The 20,602-nt window shown below is 44.1% G+C and overlaps 2 protein-coding genes across 3 annotated transcripts in view; one reads left to right on the forward strand and one right to left on the reverse strand.

Moving 5' to 3' along the window:
* PRELID2 (PRELI domain containing 2) overlaps positions 1–8,822 on the reverse strand; it is a 70,530-nt gene extending 61,708 nt beyond the window's left edge. For both annotated transcript variants that reach the window (XM_032477029.1, XM_032477028.1), the window contains exon 1: positions 8,591–8,822. In XM_032477029.1, coding sequence (XP_032332920.1) covers positions 8,591–8,665 — 75 coding nt within the window. In that variant the 5' untranslated portion in view covers positions 8,666–8,822. The remainder of the gene's footprint in view (positions 1–8,590) is intronic.
* Positions 8,197–9,200, forward strand: LOC116662753 (formin-like protein 20). The gene is made up of 2 exons (XM_032477030.1): positions 8,197–8,445; positions 8,819–9,200. Exons 1-2 carry the CDS (start codon positions 8,338–8,340, stop codon positions 9,170–9,172), a joined length of 462 nt encoding a protein of 153 aa, XP_032332921.1. The 5' UTR covers positions 8,197–8,337; the 3' UTR covers positions 9,173–9,200.
* Positions 9,201–20,602: the final 11,402 nt, after the last annotated feature.

A 20,602-nucleotide genomic window follows, 5' to 3' on the forward strand; every position in this document is an offset into this window, starting at 1 on the left:
CAGGAAGCAGGTGGCCAGGTTTTTTGGACACCTTTTCAAACACAGTGTGACAATGGAAAGGATCAAGCTAGATCAGGATCAAGCCCATCAAAGACTTACTGAGCATCCACTGCCAGTGGAGGGTGCTGTGTTAGAGGCTGCCACGTGTATTATCTCATTTCATGCTCCCCCAAATGAGTACACCCAAAAGGAGTCTCCGTGTTAAAAACATAATGGCATAAAGCCTGCACACAAGTGGGTTGCCACCGGGATTCTCCAGTCCCCGCTGCAGACCAGGGACTCTCATGGAAGCAAAGTGTTCTGATGACCCAGATGTCTGCCAAAAACCCTTGCCATCCTTGGACCCAGCTCAGTGGCATAAGAATTACTGCAGGGGGCTGTGCACATTCCCCGCGCACGCCGTACACTCTGGGTGACGCAAGGGATTTTTCAAGGTACATCTGACTTCATTCTGGATTTAGTTACAGTTCTTACGTTCTTCACAGAGCATATAAACTAACTCCTTTCCTTTCTCCTTTCCCCAAGATATAAATCTGCTGCAAATATCATGCATACAGTATATGTACATTAACAGTCTAACAAGGGTAAAATGTAGACTCTCCTGCATTGTCATGGACCTTGCTTTCATATTTTTTTTACCTAGTAAAAGGCAAGAGGCCAAAACTGCAAAATAATGGGTAAAAAACACAACATACATTAAAACAAACACACAGCTATGAAGAGTGAGGGGCCAAGAAACGGAGCCCATTAATTACAGGAATCACATTCAATGCATTTCTTGGAGTAGATTCATGAAGATGGGGTATATTTACCTTTCTTATTTACCGGGGGAAAAATATATAAGTTGTCATGAAGCCTACTATTAAGACAGTAAGGAGTTATTAAAATATCAACTTTTAAAAAAGCTGAGAAATCAAAGCCTGCCTTTTATAATATAATATTAAAAAAAAAAAAAAAAGTCAGTGAACTCCCAAGTAGCCATTGTTTACCTACTGCCAAACGACATTATCTAAGAGCACAAGGAAGCCACGGAGCTGACATCTGTATCAGTCCTGCAAAGAAGGCCAAAGGGACCTAAAGCAAGTCTGGTATATCAACATATTGGTTTTACAAGCATTAAGGGAATCTTCGCTACCCAGGCTGCTGCCAAACACGTGTATGAAAAGGGACAAAGCTTACTGAAAAGAGATCTGGTATTTAGCTACACAAAGAAATCACCGTGGGCTGTGCCAGATTGCCTTCGTGAGCTACAAGCAATAGTCTCTTAGAAACAAAGCGAAGTTGATTTTATACCAAGATTAAATGATTAATCAAAACGTCGACGATCAAAGACTAAACATATTGAAGTCAACAGATATTCTGAATGGCTGTTCGTTGGCCTTTGGGGTCCAGTAGGAGGATGAAGCAGAAAGAACAAAGGATAAGGAGCCAAGACAGGCAGGCCATGATGCTACCATCCAGGAAGCCAGGGCAGTGGACCACCAGATGCTCCTCGAAGGCCCATCAGCCTGGGAAGAGTTATGACTGTAAACAAAGGCCAACCATGGTCACTTCACCCTCATTCATTCTAAAATACCCCAGTAACTGACAATGGCATAATGAAGTTTTTTGAAAGGAATAGTTCACATAATTGTAAAAGAAAATCCTCTTATCTAAAACCCAATGCATTTAAAGATACAAAGTCTACAAACTAACTAACCACTGATTTTTAAAAAGCACTATGGTCCAGAAAGACTAAGGAACTGTCCCACACTGGAGGAGACTAAGACAACAACAAAAGCAATGTGGGATCCTGGAATGGATCCCAGACCAGAAAAACGCTATTAGTAAACAACGGCCAAAATCTGAATGAGGAAGGTCTGTAGATTAGTTAACATGGTATCAATGTTAAGTCCCTGGTTTTAAAAGTTATACAGCTGTTTGGGGAAGCTGGAAAAGTATACTGGAATTATTTGCCTGCTTTTGCAACGTTTTGCAACTCAAATTATTTCTAAATGAAAAGCTAAGAAATAAAAAAAACCTCATTAAAATAAAAGTGTTGAAAACAATGAGTTTTCAAGAATCCAGGTTTTTAGAATCCAAGCTACCTCTGTCTGAAGCCCACCTGTGAAAGTCTTAGGCAAATTACTTTCATCTCTGTCTGCCTTAGTTTCTTCATCTGTAAAATTAGAAGGAAAACAAAAACAAAACCAAAAACAAAAAACCCTACCTCAAAGAGCTGTTACAGAAATCAAAGAAAATAATTTTATGTAAAGTGTAACACCTTGTTGGTTTTGCTACTAAAGAATGAATCAACATTTTTGAAAATTTACTTTAAAGACCTCAGCCTTTATCCTGTAATTTTCTGTGGTGTGACATTAAGTATACTATTAGTACCCATTCTGCACTCAAGATAAAGTTAAATGATTATTCAAAAATTATCAGACAGTATTTCTTCTTTTCCTGGAGCAGTAAAACCTCATAACTCAGGCTTTACCAATTCAGAATTTGGGAGAGACATGACGAAGACGCCTGACACATCCCTCTCCACTAGCATTAGGGGAAGCACCACACAGGAGAATTAAGAGTACTAGAGAGAATATTCACCTCTTCAGAAAAAAAAAAAAAAAAAAAGGCAACAAGACACTTTCTAAGTACTCTAAAAGCCCTTATCGATTTATAATTAAAGCATACCTTGCCCCACACTGCATCTGCGATATGCCCCTGAGAAAGCACTTATCACAAAAATTACTGTTTCCCTCTGTTCGCCCTTGACAGTGAGCTCCTTGAGGCCAGGGCCATGTTTTATTTATCTGCTCATCTCGCAGGGGCCAAATGTTGCAGAGATCTAGCATGAATGTCTATTAGGAAGCAGATAATGAATATTTAACCACTAGTACTTTGAGAGTTAAGATCTCCTATCTTTCAGGCGCTGATTAAGCCACAGCCCCCACCGGTAACTTACTTGGTACACTTCAATATTATTTAAATGATATTTAAAATTCGTCACAGTTCAAATGTGCACCTTTAATTCATGCTCACTCTCCCCTTTATTACTTCAAGTTAGTAAAGATTTCTACAGACTACTTCTCTCAGCCTTTTATTTTCAAGTGCATGGAATACATGTAATGAATTATTTTTGTTAGTATTACTATCTTGATTTTTAACAAGTACTTTAAAAGCATCTACTGTGTGGCAACATTAAACTATATATATTGTATGCAACTGTGGGCATTATCCCATTGAATTTCCCCCAACAACTCCAGAAGATATTATTATTCTTATTTTGCAGATGAGGAAACTGAAGCAGAGAATAAACAGACTTGCCCAAACTCACAGCGAGAAGCCCTCAGTCCCTCAACTGATGTCAGAGCCCGTGTTCTTCCCTTCCTCACCTCCTCCTTCCTGTCGTGCTAATCTTCTAGTTGAACTGAGGAAAGGAAGATAAAAGCGAAGAAAGACTATTACAGTGTGAGCAAAAGAATAAATAACCATTATACCAAGCTAGGCCTATCATTTCTCAAACCACTTATTTTGGAAATGTGGGTGCTCCCCCTCCCCCTGCAAATATATCAAGAGCTCAGCAGGGATAGACATGCCACACGTGGAAGTCTCAGACGTGCAAGAGAAGAGACAGGATCAGAAATGGAAACATTATTAATTACCCAATCCACTTTCTACTCTAAATGGAAATAGCCATTCATAAATCCCGTTATGAGTTTAAGGGTAAACACTGAAACCATTTTGTTCAGAACATCAGGCTCCTGGCAAGAGTAAACAAAACCTGAAGCTACTGTGTTGAAGCAAAGAAAATTTTTAACCTGTCCATTTTATTACAGCACCCAAAGTAAGGACACATTACAGAACCCCACAATGACTTCGTCTGAAGCCACGCAGGGCTAAATCCCAGGAGAGTGCAGTTTCACGCCTTCATTTAATAAGGATTCGTTGAGTACCTTCTATGTTCCAGGATCTCCTGGGGTTCTCGGGGTACATCAAAAACAGATGATAAAAATCTTTGCCCATGAAGCTTACACTCACTATTCACAATGGCTCTTTCACTTACAGCATAAGAAGAAAATCAACCTGAGTAACTCTATTGTAAGGAAAATTACACCTCCTCCGGCCTCATTTGAGATATAAACAAGAAAAGCCCAGGCCAGACAATGGCTCTCTGGGTCCTTTAATGACTTTAAACTTCAGATTGTCAAAATTTAGGATGTCTTTGAATCCAGCTGATATGAGGCAAGCCCATTATGAACAGACCCACGTGAGCTGCCAGAGAAGAGTGAACCCATCTACGCAACAGTGTGTTCTCTTGCAGATGGTTTTAAGTAAAAGGAAGGAAACAGCTGTATACGTGATGAGAGCTAGAAAGCGAAGAGTCATACAAAGAAAGAAACCAAAATACACTGTCAAGAGCACTGACACAACAGTTCACGGAAAGCACAGTTTAGCATCTGATGAATAAACCATTTCGGGTTTCACAGCATTCCTCCGTGAAGAGTTCATTGAGAGAAACTGTATTCCATGAACAAAGACTATTGTGGTATTTGTTTTCAAGGTGCCACTTAGCTTTGAAAACACGCAGCTAATAGTCTGCCTGTGGTATCCAACAGGCAGGTGTAAAAGGAGCAAACATTTCTCAGGTTTTAAAAGCAGTAGTATATTATAACTCAGAACGCAAGTCCTCACATACCAAAAGCCATAGATCAGTAGACTCTGTTTAAAACAGAACTTCCTCATTGCTGCAGCAGCCTCAAACATACCATTGTGCAAAATCAGATTAAATGCTTCCCAGGTATCCTCATATGATTGTCCCTTCTGCCAAGTGCTTTCCCTTGAATAAAAAAAAAAAAACATAAAGACTAAAAGATAAATGAAAGTGTCTTTTGCCAAAAGGATCATTCTTACTACCTCATGCTTTAAAAAAAACACATGCTTGTCAAACTGTTACACATTTGATCCTCACAACAATCCTGGGAGTCGGGTGGGGTACAAGGCCTTTCATTTCTCAGATGAGAAATTAAGACAGTAGGGTTGTCTTATACAGTTGTGCATGTGGCTCACTGCACAAGGTCTTCCAGTCAAGCAGGCTAGTGGGCACAAGGCTACAGCCACTTAGGGGAAGGAGAACCTTTTTCTAACATGATGAATAGTCCCATATACTTCCCCTTAGTTCCATTTACTGTGAGCTTATGGGGCAGACCGCCTAAACGATGCCCCTTTCTAATTTGCACTAGGGCATAGTATACACTGTTGAAAACAGTCTCCCAAAGCCACCCCAAAACTGCTTTTAATGAAGTACAATGACTGGAATCCAGGTCTACTGACTTCCAGTTCATGGCTTTAAACAATGTAAGCTGTAAAGTCTCACAGCAAATGGATTTAATGATATCTTAGAGACATTCATACAGCTCCACCCAGGATCTCTCGAAGACTGCTTTGCGAATAGAAAGAATGCATGAGGAGAGTCCCAGGAGATAACACTGTCCCATCCTAGACGTTTTCTGCAAATATTCTCCTCTCTAAACCTAGCCATACCTTCCAAAACGTCATCAGTCTTTATTTACTATGTCCCAAGCACTTTGCTAATTATAAGAATTCTTCTGGACCCTAACTGAAGGCAGCTAGGGAAACGACCTCAGCTATAACACATGGCACTCAAAAAACACCCAGTTGAGCCCCGTCAGCCAGCAGAGTCATGAGAATTAAAAGCCTTTCATCGATTTAAGCCACTCAATCACAAGGGTGATTTGTGACACAGCCATAGATAACTGAAACATTGTATTTTCTCACTGTGCCATGCTTCAAAGCTACACCCTTATGTCAGACACAGTGGGTTCACCAAGATGAATAAACCCTGAGAGAAGACTACGGACAAAAGGAAACTGAGAACGGGTAAAGGGCATGGCAAAGCTGAGCCTGCAACATTCTAGTCTCTCAATAATCATCTGAGTACCTTTTGCGTGCAAAGCAGCTCAGCCTGGTGATTAGGGGTGTGGGCTTGGATTCAGATGTGTTGAAATCCTGGCTCTCCCACTTTCTAGCTGTCAGAACTTGGAAAAGTTGCTCAAACTTCTCTGAACCTCAGTTTCTCCAGACCATGGACTGGAAGTCAATCATAACTACTTCCTGAAGCTGCTGTGAGGAGTAAACATGACAGTCTGTGAAAGCACTTCCTCCCCCTGCCCCTCCTGCCTAGGTAACTCTTACTCATGCTTCCACCATCATTTCGCAAATGCCACTTTCTTGAGGAAGCCTTTCTTCATGGCTGTCCTCGGGGACCTCAGCTGGTCTCCCCCCATCCTCAGTCACAGCACCGTGAACTTGCCCTGTGTCAATTCACATCATCAACTTGAGGTGTGGGCTCGCTTGCTGATCATTTATTAATGTTGGTCTCACCCACTAGAGACTACCAGCTCCATGAGAAGAGGGTCTGTCTTTGATGCCCTAGCACCCAGCACAGAGCCTGGCACACAGCAGAAAAGTGTCACTAAACACCTACTGAGTGAAAGAAAAGCATTTAGCCCGGAAGCCTGACACATGCCAAGTACTCTGTAAATGAGAGCTTGGCACTGTGCCCCGTGCTTCTGCAGGAGTGAGCCCCAAAGTTTATAGAGTCTGATGAGGGAAAAGACACATGCAGAAGTAACTATCCACTGCATAACTGGAGAAGATGGTCACCCAGGCCCAGAGAAAGAGCCCCTCCAGCTCTGACAAGGCAGAGATCACCTTTTGATGAGGACAATTCAGAAAGGCTTTCCAAAGGAGCAGTGGCACTGGGGACTCCACACTTCAAAAGTACCAGTCCTAACAAAAATGGGGTGTGGGGTGTTTCTCTTTCAGGCCAGAAGCCTGGCCTAAGGCAAAGTCTACATCAGATCTGTAATTCGTGCTTTCTTTCACTTATTCATTCATCGTTCATCAGATTTGTCTTGAGAACTTAATAAGTGCCAGGTACTATTCTAGATACTAGAGATGAATGAACAATACCAACAAGCCAATGTTCCCCCTGCCCACCCAAAAGGCTTCCATGGCAACACCATGTTAACCAGCATCCTACTCACTCCTCTGTGACCTGGGCTCCCAACCGCATCACTTCCTCTAATAGAGGAAAGGTCTTATCACTTAAAAAATGCATCTCCCTCAGTTTAGCTTCCAGGTTGCACTTGGAGAGCAGTGCCAGTGGCAGATGCCCAAGGCAAATTACAATTCTTGCACATCTTGCTTAAGAATGTGAAAGCTGAAAGAAGATCTTCAGATACAACACTGTTATCTGTGGACCAAGAATGCCACATGCCATTTCAAGTAAACAAAGTATATTGTGGCCATTAAGTCATCATCCTCTACAGCCACTCCCAACGGTGAACCCTGAGGGGATTCAGGATGGAGAGAAACTGGACACTGGCCCTAGATACTGAAGGTGCACATCAAAGGAATGATTTCAGTGAGCCCAGGCTCTTGCATCTTCCCAGACACAGAAAAGCATTAAATTCATTTAACTTGAGATGTCTGGTTTTCTTTAATTAGCAGTAATCTTTCAGTATCTAACTACCTGATTTTTTTGTCTGAACTCCTACATACCCTGGCTCCTTCCCTGCCTCCTCGGAGCAGTCTCTCAGAGCTACCTGAGAGGCGGTAACCCGGGCTGAAGTCCTCGGCAAGTCCGCTAAATAAAATATAATTCTCAACTTTTAGGTGGTGCATTTTTTTACGTCAACACATCTTAGATGCAGAAAGTGGATCCCAGAGAAGATGACGCTTGACCAAGGTCATCAAGTGAACCAACTAAAGGCAGATACCAGAATAGAATCTGGGGGTCCCACCTTCCAGACCTGGGTGCTTCTGATTTTTCAAAGAAATTTCCCATTCTACCATCACCAGGAGCCACAGTCCCAGGAGGAGCCCTGGGACCACTGAAAACTGAGCCGAGGGTTCAGAGTTACAGCAGCAGAAAAGACACTAACAGTTTTCTGAAGAACTTACTAATTAAGCATCAGTCACTGTAATAAGCACTTGACAGAAATTATTTCACTTGAATCCTCACAACCACCCCTGAAGTTGGTACTAGCATTTCCCCCATTTTACAGGTTACAAAACTAAGGCACCGAGAGGCTAAGCAATCTGCCCAAACACCCACAAATGTTTGATAAAAGAGAAAGCAGTGAGGTGGCAGAACAGCGCTGCGTAAACTAGGCTTCAACGGCGCCCAGGGCTTTGAAGGAGTTAACGATACACTGGAAAGATCCACAAGTCGTGTGCAACCTCGACGGGGCTCCAGGGCTTCGGTTCCCCGCGACTCTCCCTCCCCTGCAGCCTCTCTTTCCAGCTGCGGCAGGGTGTGAACGTGGTGCCATGCCCGGAGACTTTCCTTCATCCTGGAAGGGGCGCCTTCGAGGAAATCCACCGCCGCCCTCGCCTGGCACATTCCAGAAGCGAAACCCGCAGCTGGAGGGGCCGACGGTGTGTGAGGACTTCCGCGCGGGCGGAGGGGAGCGGGAGGGAGGAGACGCGAGCGGCGGGCCGCGGGCGCCCGGCGCGCAGACACAGGGCCCACGGGGGCAGCGCCCGAGAACGCGAGCCCCGGCCGGCCGGGTGGGGCGAGTACCTTTCGGAGGAAGCTGGCGACCACCTGCTCGAAGGGGTACTTGAACACCTGGTGCACGTCCACGGTGATCCCCATTCCCGCGCGCGAACCACGCCTCCGCGAGCACACGGCGCGCGAGCTGTCTGTCCCTGGCTGCAGGCGTCCACGCCGGGGCAGCCAAAGCGGGGGGGGGGGTGGGTTTTTTTTTTCCCCCTTTTTCAAACTTTCGAAACTTTATTGTCCACTCAGAGAAACAGACAGCTGGTCACACCCCCGCCCCCTTCCGCCGGCGTACAGTCTGGGCGACCCGCGCGGAAGGCGCTCAAGGCGCGGGGCCGCGGGCGGTGTCGGCTGGAGGGGCCTGGAGGCTCCGGGAGCGGCCCCGCCCCGGCTGCTCACGCCCCGCCCCGGCTGCTCACGCCCCGCCCCGGACCCGCCCCGGCCCCGCCCCCTGGAAGACCACGCCCCGGCCCCGGCCACGCTCGCAGACCCAAATTTCCGCTCGCGAGCCGCCACTACGTATCCCTGAGCCTTGGACCTTGCTACTGGGGCTTTTCTGTCATAGCTTCGCCTGGAGCTTTAAGCCGCTATTTGCAGCAATAAAAAAGTAATAATAAATACGTAAACTACCCGCCGTCCAAGTTTAGGGGTTGTAATATAACCCTCCTCCGGTTGCCAAATCCGGAATGACAAAGGACAGCAAACGCGTTACTCGCACGACCTGGGCAGCTGCCTCTAAGGCTTTAGGTTGAGTCTCAAGTACTTAAAAATGGTCCATATCTGCATCTGACTCCGTAAGGAAATTCCTATGCTCACTAAAGTTTAAACACCATGGAGCAAGAACACAGGGGTATAAAAAGAATTCTGAGTATTGTTCAGTCAACCATACAGATTTTAGGAGAGCGAGCAAGTGAATCCATTAATCCAATACCTTATGCAACATACTGCTCTCTGAGCACCTACTATGTGCCAAGCGCTGTCGCAGACACTGGATTCAGCAGTAAGTAAAGCACAGCCCCTGCTGTCAGTAAGATGAGTGAGCCAGATGACTTACCACTCAATAAACAAAACAGGGAAATAAACAGGATAATGTTAAAGGTACAGGTGGGTGGCATGCTTTTGGCTAGGATGAATAAGGAAGGTCGCTGGTGGTGGCTTTTACATTTATAATTTTACAATTTCGCTTGTGCCTGGGCCCTGGCATACTTATCAGGCAAAACCCTAGCCTTGGATAAATCCACTCTCCGCTTACTCGACTAAGCCACTGAAAGAGACTGGAGGAAAATACACAGCCATTGTAACAGGCCTCTCCTTAAATTCATAACCATTAACCTCAAGGGGCTTTTTAATGGTGCGAGACAAAAATACTACCTTTCTCTAATCCACTTACTGTCCTAGGCTCCTCTCACCTCAAACCTCCAACACCTCCCTTCCCAGCCTTATTCTCAAGAGATGACCTTGCTTCCTTTTCCACTTAATAAATAGGGAACGTCTCTCTACCACATCTATCTACCCACCTGTCCAAATGCCCTGCTTTCAATGCTGCTCTTGTGGACGAACTTTCAGCACTTAGTTTAGGGCCAGTCTCTCCACGTGTCCACCAAATCCAGCTGTGGGCAGGCAGATGGTTAGCAAACAGCTCTCCTTTTTAAAAAAAAAAAAAAAAAAAAAAAAAAAAAAAGGTCCCTGACTTCTAATGGCTATGATTTCTGTGGTGTCAATACTGCCACCATGGCCAATTCCAAACAACTGGCATGGTGTTATTTCTACCAACTACATACAATACACCTAACTGTGAGAACACAGACCCTGGAAACATAATAACGTAACTAGGAAGCGATGCCTTTGAATACCTATTACCTTTTTAAATATAGTTTATTTAGTTGGAAAGTTATATGTTAATATTTAATATTTAAAAACCAATGGATAGCATTCAGAACAAAGTACCCTAAAATGTGGCACCTTAGCATATTGAATATTTTAAGCTGAAAGAGTTAAAACAAAACAAAACAGTAGAAGCAGGAAGACCTCTCTGGCTTTCCCCTGCCCTTTTCCCTGAAGCAGCTCATAAAATGCTCTTGTGACAGGAGCCCACTCTGTACCTGGAGGTAAGAAGCATCTTTATCTCCAGGATCAAGGGTCACCAGGAGGAATCCGAACAAACAGGCCCTGCCAAGTTTCCACAGTTTGCTGCACTTAGCTCACACCCTTTGTCCTGTCATATTTCTCCACAGCTGCCCACTCTTCATCAGACCTAGAATAAGAACACTAAGATTTAACCATTTGTTCAGGGTCTCATTTCCTTATGAAGGCTCCCATGTCACTTACACTTACTTAAAAAACTTACGATAAATGTGTATGCTTTTTTCCTCTTACTCCATCCTTGTCATTTTAACTTTCAGATCCAGCCAGGGACCTTAACAAGGTCAAGGAATAATTCTTCCTCCTCCCTTACACAGCTCTACTGAATTCCTGAAGGTTCTTTGTCCTCGTTCTTGTTCAAGGACATCTTGAGCCATATCCAACCCACTTTTTTGCATCATCAGTTTTGCCTCCACTGGATCATTACACCCAGCGTACAAGTACGTTGTGATTTCTTCCATCTTAAAAAACAAACCCACTGCTAATCCCTTATCTTCTTCCAGCTCTATTCCAGTTCTTTGCTCCATTTTTGCTCCTATGATCTCTTGAACCCATTCCAGTCAGTTCGAGTCCCTGTCACTCCACAGAACCTACTGTTGTGAAGGTCACCAATGACCAAATTGCTAAACCCACAAGTTAATTCTTAATCCCCACCTTACTAAACCTATGAGCAGCTTTTCTTTGAAATACTGAATGAAGTGGGGGTGGAGGGTCAGATACCAAAGCCAGTACATGTTGAATGTATGTATAAAGCAACTCTACTATAGCACCCACCCCTCCTTACAGGAAATAAACACCACTCTCCCTGGGGGATTACACAGGCCCACAAAAGAGAGGTAATTTACCTGGAGAGATTATGATGTCCTTATCTGACTCTGCTACCCGACAGCAGCTGGAGATTGGGTGTGAAATGGAATCCCTTCCGCCAAGCTAGGCCCTTTGCCCCTACTCCACCTTGACCACGAATTTCTTCCAGAATGTGTCCTTGGACAGCTGCTCACCCACTCCTGATTATCTGGCCACAGAAGGCCAAAGCCATGTCCTGAAAGATTAAAGGACCCAGCACCTGTTGGCTGTACTTGGACTGGTTGGCTGAGTAACATGTGTTAAAACAAATGCCACCTGCCCGTCCCAAGGACACCTGGGAACCCTGAAGTTGAAAAAGAGTGCTAGGCTTGACAAGGGAGGCCACCATCAAGTAATCTTGTGGGTCAGAATCACAGCAAGTTTGCACCGCCTTCATCTTGCTTGCTGTGTCCCCAGGGAAGAGAGAAGGCCTGTGAAACAAATTCCCTTTGCTTTGAAATTGGGTGGCTTAAGCAGTCAGGGACTTCAGCTTGGAAATCTGCTAGCCAGCCTCACAAGTTCATGACCTTATTTGGTCTTTAAGATACCAAACTCATCTTCGTATCTTCAAGGTGAGGCCCAGTAGTGGAACATCCACATTTTGGTGGAATGAGTGGATGACTAGCCCTTTATACATGCTGTGAGGTTTAAGTGGATGGAGAGCTTCAGCTCTGACCCTCTCTCCTTGTCCTCTTGCCCTTTTGCTTTTCTCGCTCTTTTCATGCTGGTTCAGTTCTCTCTTCTGACCATCACCATCACTGATTTTTTAATCCCATCTTATAATTGTCTTATAATGTAAATTCTCCACTGAACTGGAAAAAACTGTGTTTTTCACTCTTCCCTATCCAGTGCCAAGTAGGAAAAATCTCAGTCCTCCTCTTGTGTTTCTCCTTTATTTTCACACGACTACCACAATCACAGGCCTTCCGACACCAGACTGGGGGGAGTTGTTCCCCACACCAAGCACTTCTGTGACACGAGCTGGGTGTCCTCCAATTTAATCCAGTTCTGACACTAACTGGAGACAGCATCAGACCCCACAGGTTAAGGGCTCAGTCCCACCAGACTGCCGCTCCCTTCAAATGCCAATCACAAGTCCAGATGGTTACCTGTGCTTCTGAGTGATGGGCTGTAAATCGGAGATTCCCACGACCTCCTCCTCAGTTTGGTTAAATTTGCGAGAGCAGCTCACAGAAGTCAGGGGGGACAACAGGTTACTTACTGTTTACCAGTTTATTGTAGAAGGACATGTTTGGGGATAGAGATGAACATCCAGATAGAAGACATGTGTAGGACTAGGTGGGGACGGGCGCTGCGCTTCCACGCCCTCTTGGGGAATGCCACTGCCCCAGCACCTCCATGTGTTCACCTCCCTGGAAGCTCTCCAAACCCCATACCTTGGGGGCTTTTATGGAGGCTTCATCACAGGTAGGCATGACCCATCATTAACTTCATTTCCAGCCCTTCTCCTCTCTCTGGAGAATGGGGGGGGGGGCTGAAAATTCCAAGCTTCTAATCCTGATTTGGTCTTTCTGGTGATCAACTCCCATCCAGGAGTTCCTCCAGAGTCACCTCATCAGAACAAAAGACACCCTTATCACCCAGGAAATTCCAAGGGATTTAGGAACTTGGTGTCAGGAATGGAGGCAAAGACCAAATATTAGAGTAAAGGATGCTCCTAGTGTTCCTATCACTGAGGATATTACAAGGGTCTTAGGAACTCATACCACAAGAAGGTCAAGACAGGAGAGAGAGAGGTACAGGGGAGGGCGGCAGAAACCAATACGGATTTTTTACCTCTTATTTCACAAGTGCTTAGCAAAGTGCCTGGCACACAGTATATATTGAATAAATTCATGAATGTACTTAATGTAGACTATGACCTTGAGCAGATTCCTTCCTGTCCCTGCACCTCAGTTTCTCCATCAACAAAATGACCAAGTGGACCAACATGATCTCTCAATTCCCCTCTAGCTCTCTGAGATTTCAGAAGTGGACCAGAAACTCCAGGCAGGTAAGGTGGGTACAAGGGTACAAAGCAGAAATTTGCAGGGAGAACAAGGCAAAACCTCAGAACAAGTTTACAATGGAGGGTAAGTCAGGCCCATGGCACCACTGAACCAGACTTCTGTTTCCCTGGGTAAGGATGCAGTTGATCAGACAGTCAAAGTATATGATCAGGCCACCCAAGATGGTGGTTCTCTTGCTCTCTGTACATCCCCTGCTCGACCAGTCCCTCCTTCACCTACACCCTACTCACATGGCCTCCCTTGCCTCTACATCATAGAGCCTAATCAGTAAATGCCTACATACTTGCCCCTAGCCCCAGAGAGTTCTGATCTTTAGATCAGCACTATCTCCACTAAGAGAGTTTACCAAAGGGGTGTGTGCCCCCGTGCTGGTGTGCCTGGTAACCTGAGGTCAGTTCCCTCTATAACTGATAAGACACACTCCCCTACTCTCCCTCTCCCAGACTGCTGCCCTGTCCTACCCTCCACCTGCTGCACACAGTGGGATGTAACTCCAGGACCTTGCCTCCCAAGATGTAAGATCCCCTGTGCAATAGACCACTGAGGTCTCTGTCACTGACTCCGGGCTCCTTCTTCAGTCCTGAAGCTGGGCAAGCACGGGGCTTGCAGGCCTGTGGGGTGCAGCCCAACACAAAGTAAGTGTGAGAACTTTAGTCAGGCAGAGAGGAAACGTTTCAGGGCAAAGAGCCAGCAGGTCACCCTACCATCTGATATGTTACCGAGGGCCTAGAAGGTCGTCAAATTCCAATGCCTAGCAAAAGAAATACGAAAACATCTAGTATTACCCAAGTGGGAGGGCTAAGGAGAAAGAATAAAATGGGGGAGAAGGATGATAAATTGGGATAGGACAGAGGGGAAGACCTCCCAGACAAAGTGACATTTACGTAGAAGAGTTGAAAGAAGAGAGAAAGTTATGCCCATATTTGAGGCATGATCACTCCAGGCAGAGGGAAGGAGTGGCAAGTTCAAAGGTCCTAAGACAGCCCTCCTCTACCCAGAGCATTTGAAAGCTAAGGCCAGGGTGGCTGGAGCAGGACCCTGGGAGATAAGATCAGAAAGGTAATAAGGATGTAAGTCTCGGAGAGCCTTCTAGGCCAAGGGCGAAAATTTCGGCTTTATCTCTGTGCGAAATGGGAAGCTACTGAGAACTTTGAGCTGGGGAGGGACAGGATATGGACTCTTGCTGTCATGAAAACCCTTGTGGGTAAATTTTTATCAGCATGTTTCATTGCTCTTTTTTAGAGTCCTTGAAGGGTAGTTACTGGGTAAAAAGTTAGGATCATTTCTGAGGACCATTTAACCCTGTCAGCACCTTGATCTTAGACTTCTAGCTACAAGAAATGTGAGTTAATACATTTCTGTTGTTGAAGCCACCCCATCTGTGGCCCCAACAAACTGAAATATCATCTTAACTTGCTCATCTGCTAAAGTCCTCTTTCCAAAGGAGGTCACATTCACAGGTGCTGGGCACTCGGACTTCAGCACCTTTTGGAGGATAGAATCAACCCACAACACCAGACATAAACAAGCACAGATAAACAATGAAGAGAGGGTCTGGTGGAACCAGATCTCCAGTTCTAGTCCCTGAATCCTTGTGTCCTACAGTTCTTTGCATTTTCTGAGTTTCTCCAGAATCCTTCCAGTAAATCTCCTTTTGTGATTAACTTAACTTGAGTTTTCTATCACTTTTAACTGAGACTCACACCTAATATGACGTGGGGGGAAAAATGTAACTGTTATGAGTTTATATGCCAGGGAAAAAAAGAAAAGAAAAGAGAACTCTTTATTGCCTGCCAGGCCTTATTCCATCTGCGAATCAACCCAACTCCTGAGACTTTCAAAATCGGAGCTTTCACATTTATATTTTCAACTCTCTGTTTTTACTTTTTCCACCTTGATTGTTTAGAAATCCAACAAGAATTTTATTCACTTTTTCTGGTAAAATTGCATCCTTTAAGGCCAATTCACCTCAGGGAATTAGTACAAAGGGGAAATTTTCTTTGTGATAGCAGCAGCAATTAATGACATGCATTTTAAAAGAATCTAAGATATTTCCCGTCTGGAAAGACCAGTTTTGAAACACTGATCTCACACCAGGCTAAAGACTGGAAATTACTGAAGGGCCATTGTGGTCTTAATACAGAGAATAGTAACAATAAAACCAAAGGCACACAGAAAGAATTCATAAACAAGTGTAACTTAGAAAGCTATGGGGTAACATAATAGCCTCAGTGTGCTTCATTTTTTTTTAATTAAAAAAAAATTTTATTGAAATAGAGTTGACACTGTTGTTACTTTCTGGTATACAGCATAGTGATTCATATACATATATATATATATATATATATATATATATATATATATATATATATATATATTCTTTTTCATTATAGGCTTTTACAAAATATTGAATGTAGTTCAATGTGCTGCACATATACAGTAGGACCTTGTTGGTTACTCAGCCTTGGGGTGCGTAAGTTTACCATCTTTTCCCTTCCCACCTATTTTTCTAGGGGAAGGTGTGAGCAGTGAGGCACTGGAGAGTTGGAATGGTGGGAGGGAAAGGAAGCAAACACGGAAGCCCCAGGGCAAAGGAAGAGTGGGTTTAGAGACAAGTAGCAAACTTAACACAGCTGAACTAAGCCTTGAGCTAGTTACTGCTTTTCTCAAAGGACTGGCTGTCTGGTTGATGAGACCAGGCAGAAATGAGACTATCCTCATTCAGTGACATACAGGACAACCGGGAGTACCTTGAGGAGATAAAATAATAAAGAAGTGAAGAACGCAGGATTGGGCAAAGAGATAAACTACCCCAAAATATGGTTCCAACTACATCTCAGCCAGCCCTACAGGAAGCCGCGGTGCTGGGTAGCCCCCACTGAGGCAAGGGAGCTGGGTGAGGCACAGTGGAGGACCGCTCCCAGGAAGGGGCACAGCTTTGGATGGGGGCTGGGGGGAGCCCAGGACCTCAAGAGGGGGTCTGGGGGGAGCACCACCCCATCCATCAACATTATTATCCACAGCTGACAGACGAGTAAACTGAAGCTTGGAGAGGTGAATTAACTCATCCGAAGGGAGTAGAATCTTGTCTCCTCAAATTTTTATCTGCAAAAGTATGAACTAACAGATACAAAGTCACTGGGAGAAAACTGAAATGATTTGATGGTAGAGCACGCAAGAGCTTTCCGATTAAAGGCACTGACGTTTCTATAGAAAGAGTAAGTCAATCGAAAGAGGTATCAGTGACTTCTGAAAGCATAAGAAAATGAAATTCAGGAGGGAAACATAGATATTGGAGAAACTGCCCCTAGAAACAGATGACTCGTACAAGGACTTTGAATAATTCTTTCCTGGTTGGAAAAAATACTCTTTTCCTAAAATGGTCAGGTCAGGATTAACCTAAGCCATCAAGCAACTGCCTGATTCCCACCTCTGTCTGCTCACCAGTCAGGCTAATCTCACCAGTAAGAGCATATCTAATTGGTGTGGTAGTGATGTCTCAGAATAAATAAAGTGCGTCCTGACTTTGCTTTCAGCTTCCCAAGAGCTCAAATGACTATTACCAGTGATGTTACGCAGTAGTTGTCTGGACTTGGTCATCCCAAGCCTGCCCTTAAGACATGGACTCTTCCTTGTTACGTGTTATGGCAGCCCCAGCAAACTGACAAATTAAACAGACACTGAGCATGCAAGTCAAAGGGTTAATTCCAGGGATGTGACCAGTTTACTTATGGCACATGCACCCTAACATTATCGTTACTTGTGACTAAGCAAAACAGACTTGTGTTTTTTTACCTATAGTTATTACCACTGTGATTACATACGGTGAGGAGGAGGCGAGGCCGGCCTGTTGTTTCTCCATGAGATAACATTCCAGTGAGGCTCTCACGGTCTCCCTGGGACAACAGATTAGACGACAGGTAAAGGATGAGGAGATCATTCTTAGTCCTCCCAAGATGCTAATGAGACCATCAGCATCTGCTTCCCTGACCTCTGAGCTGGAATAAAGAGGAAGCTTAAATGCCACTTTCTCTGGGCATAAATCTGAAGAGACCGACTCATCTACTGTGACATACGATACCAACCAGCCAAAAGATGCCCCATGACCTGGGAACGAATGAGGATCATCACAGCTTATAATTAGTCAGCCAGGGGACTCCAGAAGAAAGGGCCAGTGCGAACCTCCCCTCTAGCACTCCTGGGACTGGAGGGAGCCTGTGGTCCTATTGCAAGAAGGAAGGCGGTTACACAAGAAAAAAACTGGTCATGCTAGTTCCTGAGACAAACATTCCTAGGACTCTAGAGGCTTACATAAGGGGAATAAATAATTCTTCCATAGGTCTATTTACTATCCGTTCTTTCCAGCAGTGTTCATTAAGCATCTCTGGTGCAGCTGGCAGAGAACATGTTAGAACATAAGGAAAAGTAGGATTTGGTTCTCCCATCAAAGGGTGGTGGGCTTGGAACTGGTTTACTCTGCATTCATTCTGCGTTTCTTTTTTTTTGTTTTGTTTTCTGGGAGAGGTAAGTAGGTTTGTTTATTTATTTATGGGATGGAGATATTGGGGATTGAACCCAGGACCTTGTGCACGCTAAGCATCTGCTCTACCACTGAGCTATAACCTCCCCACTTCATTCTGTCCTTCTGTCTTCAAAATAGAACCTGATTTCCTTCAGGTCTTCATTGCACCCCTAGCTTCAGTGGTGGGCCTTACTGGCCTAGGGATGACCTTCATTGCCAATAATGAGCAATAGAATGGGCATCTGACCCAGAATGGACCAATGAGGCATGAAGAGAGGTTTACTGGGGATTTCTGTTAATTAACTCCTCCTCCCCTGGAATATGAGCAAGGAAGTGTCTCTCACTCTGGCCAGCAGACATCCTATGGGGAGACAGCCTTGGTCTGATGCCACTCTTGCGATGACAGAAGCCAACAGATGGGAAAACCTGGGCCTTCGGTGAGCACTGTGGACCGAATACCACGCAATTTTCAATGCCCCATACATAAGCTAACAAATCCACTCTGTAGTCTAAGCCAGTCTGAGCTGGCTTACTTACAACCTAGAGAATCCTAACTCGTAAAAAAAACAAAAAAACAAAACAAAAACCAAAAAACCCCCCCAAAACCCTAACAATCCAAATTTAGCCCCCTGGAGAGGTATTTTCTAAAATCAAGCCAGAGGATAAAGTACTCTGCTGAAACACGATTGCCAGTTTCTCAAAGATGGGGCTCGGTCTAACATTTCACGTATTTCTGGCAGCCTACAAACCCTAAGTGCTGAATCTTTTCTGCAATTCAGATAAGACAATATATAAACAAGTTCTCTGGTATAGGAAATTGCTACTCAAGTAAAATAATAAAGGAAATAAAGCACTAATACAAGCTGTTCACAATAACAGGTAACATTCCTTGGGCACTTGATGCAAGCCAGGCACTGTTCCTTGTGGAGCTGCTTTGAGCAGTCTTCTGCATGAGCTAACTTACTTCATCCTCACCACAGCAGCCAGACACCGTCATTACCCGTTTTGCAGATGAAGAAGCTGACGCCCAACACATTTACTCAGATACATACAAGAAAGTTTGCATTAAGATGAAAATTCTCAGTAGTTAAACAACAGTGATTAATAAAAATAAAATCTTAAAGTCTCTTAAAATCTTAGGTAAGTCAACCAATAGGACTTACCCAAGCCAGTTCGTAACAGGACTCTGTTTCATCTTCTAGACAGGATGAAGGGTGAAAAGTACAGATGTGCTTAGTTTTTTATAACACTTTAATATGCTATGTTGATTTATAGATTCTTACAGACTTGTTTTTTTTTCTCATCTTGTTACAGTCTAAAGGTTATTGCAGAAGTATCTGAGAACCCATGCCATTAGTCCAGTCTGTTACCTACCGTCTTAACAAAATGTACCTACTTGTTAACTGAGACAAACCACGCCCTGTATCTTTAAGCCAAAGTCTCCAAAATTCTGCCCCAGGTCTTTATCTTAAAATCTGTAAATATCCACAAGGACCTACCTATAGCACGGGGAACCATATTCAATTTCTTGTAACAAGCTTTAATGGAAAAGAATCTGAAAAAATATATGTGTATGTATCTGTATAACTGAATCACTTTACTGTACACCTGAAACTAACACTGTGAATCAACTACAGTTCAATTTAAAAAAAAAATAAAGAAAATCTATTAATACCCAACATGCAGTGTTTGCTGTTACTTCTCTTGATAAATGTTTTTTGGGAGCTATGACATGCTAGGCAGTTTTCTAGATGCTGAGGAAACAGCACCCAACAAAATAGATATACAGTTGACCCTTGAACAACACAGGTTTGAACTGCGTGGGTCTACTTAACAGGCAGATTTTTTTCATTAAATACAGTACCTGTATTTTCATTTTACAGATGTTCAAATTAACCAATTGCAGGGGAAAGTTGGTGTTTTATTAAAGATCACCGTATGGGGAATAAAAAGAACCAGGGTTTGAGTCCTGATTCTATCCAAACTGTTCTAGCTTCCTGCCCTTGGGGGAGTTATTCACCAGTTCCTTTGTTTTCTAGGGAGAAATAGCAGTACGCAAATTTCTGACCGCATGGGGCTGGCACCCTGAACACCCATGTTGTTCAAGGGTCAACAGTGGTTACCGCCCTCAAGGACCTCACCTTCAAGGGAGGGAAACGAATATGAAACAAATCATCACACAAATAAATACAAAATTACATACTTTGCCTAGAAAGAAAAGTAAAGGGACTGGTGGGAGACAGTAAAAGGAGAATCTAGTACGGTTGGTGTGTATGCCAAAGAAAGCCCTCATGAGGAAGTGACATTAAGCATGGGACCTGAAAGAAAAGAGCAGTAGATATCTTTGGTTAGTGTCTCACCCAGCATCAGTCCACAATCTTCTATAACCATAATCCAAGTCTTCCCGGAGAATATTGGCACAGTCTTCCCACACTCACTGCAGTGGTACTTTGGAGACATCTCTGCCATCCCTCTGTGCTAGGATGGGGCCAA

This window comes from Camelus ferus, chromosome 3 (assembly GCF_009834535.1).
Source record: "Camelus ferus isolate YT-003-E chromosome 3, BCGSAC_Cfer_1.0, whole genome shotgun sequence".
Classification (NCBI taxonomy): Eukaryota; Metazoa; Chordata; class Mammalia; order Artiodactyla; family Camelidae; genus Camelus; species Camelus ferus.

Coding starts and splice junctions, on each gene's coding strand:
- LOC116662753 (XM_032477030.1), top strand. CDS start 8,338: ATGCCCGGAGACTTTCCTTCATCCTGGAAGGGGCGCCTTCGAGGAAAT. Junction 8,446..8,818: donor CGCAGCTGGAGGGGCCGACG/GTGTGTGAGGAC, acceptor TTGTCCACTCAG/AGAAACAGACAGCTGGTCAC.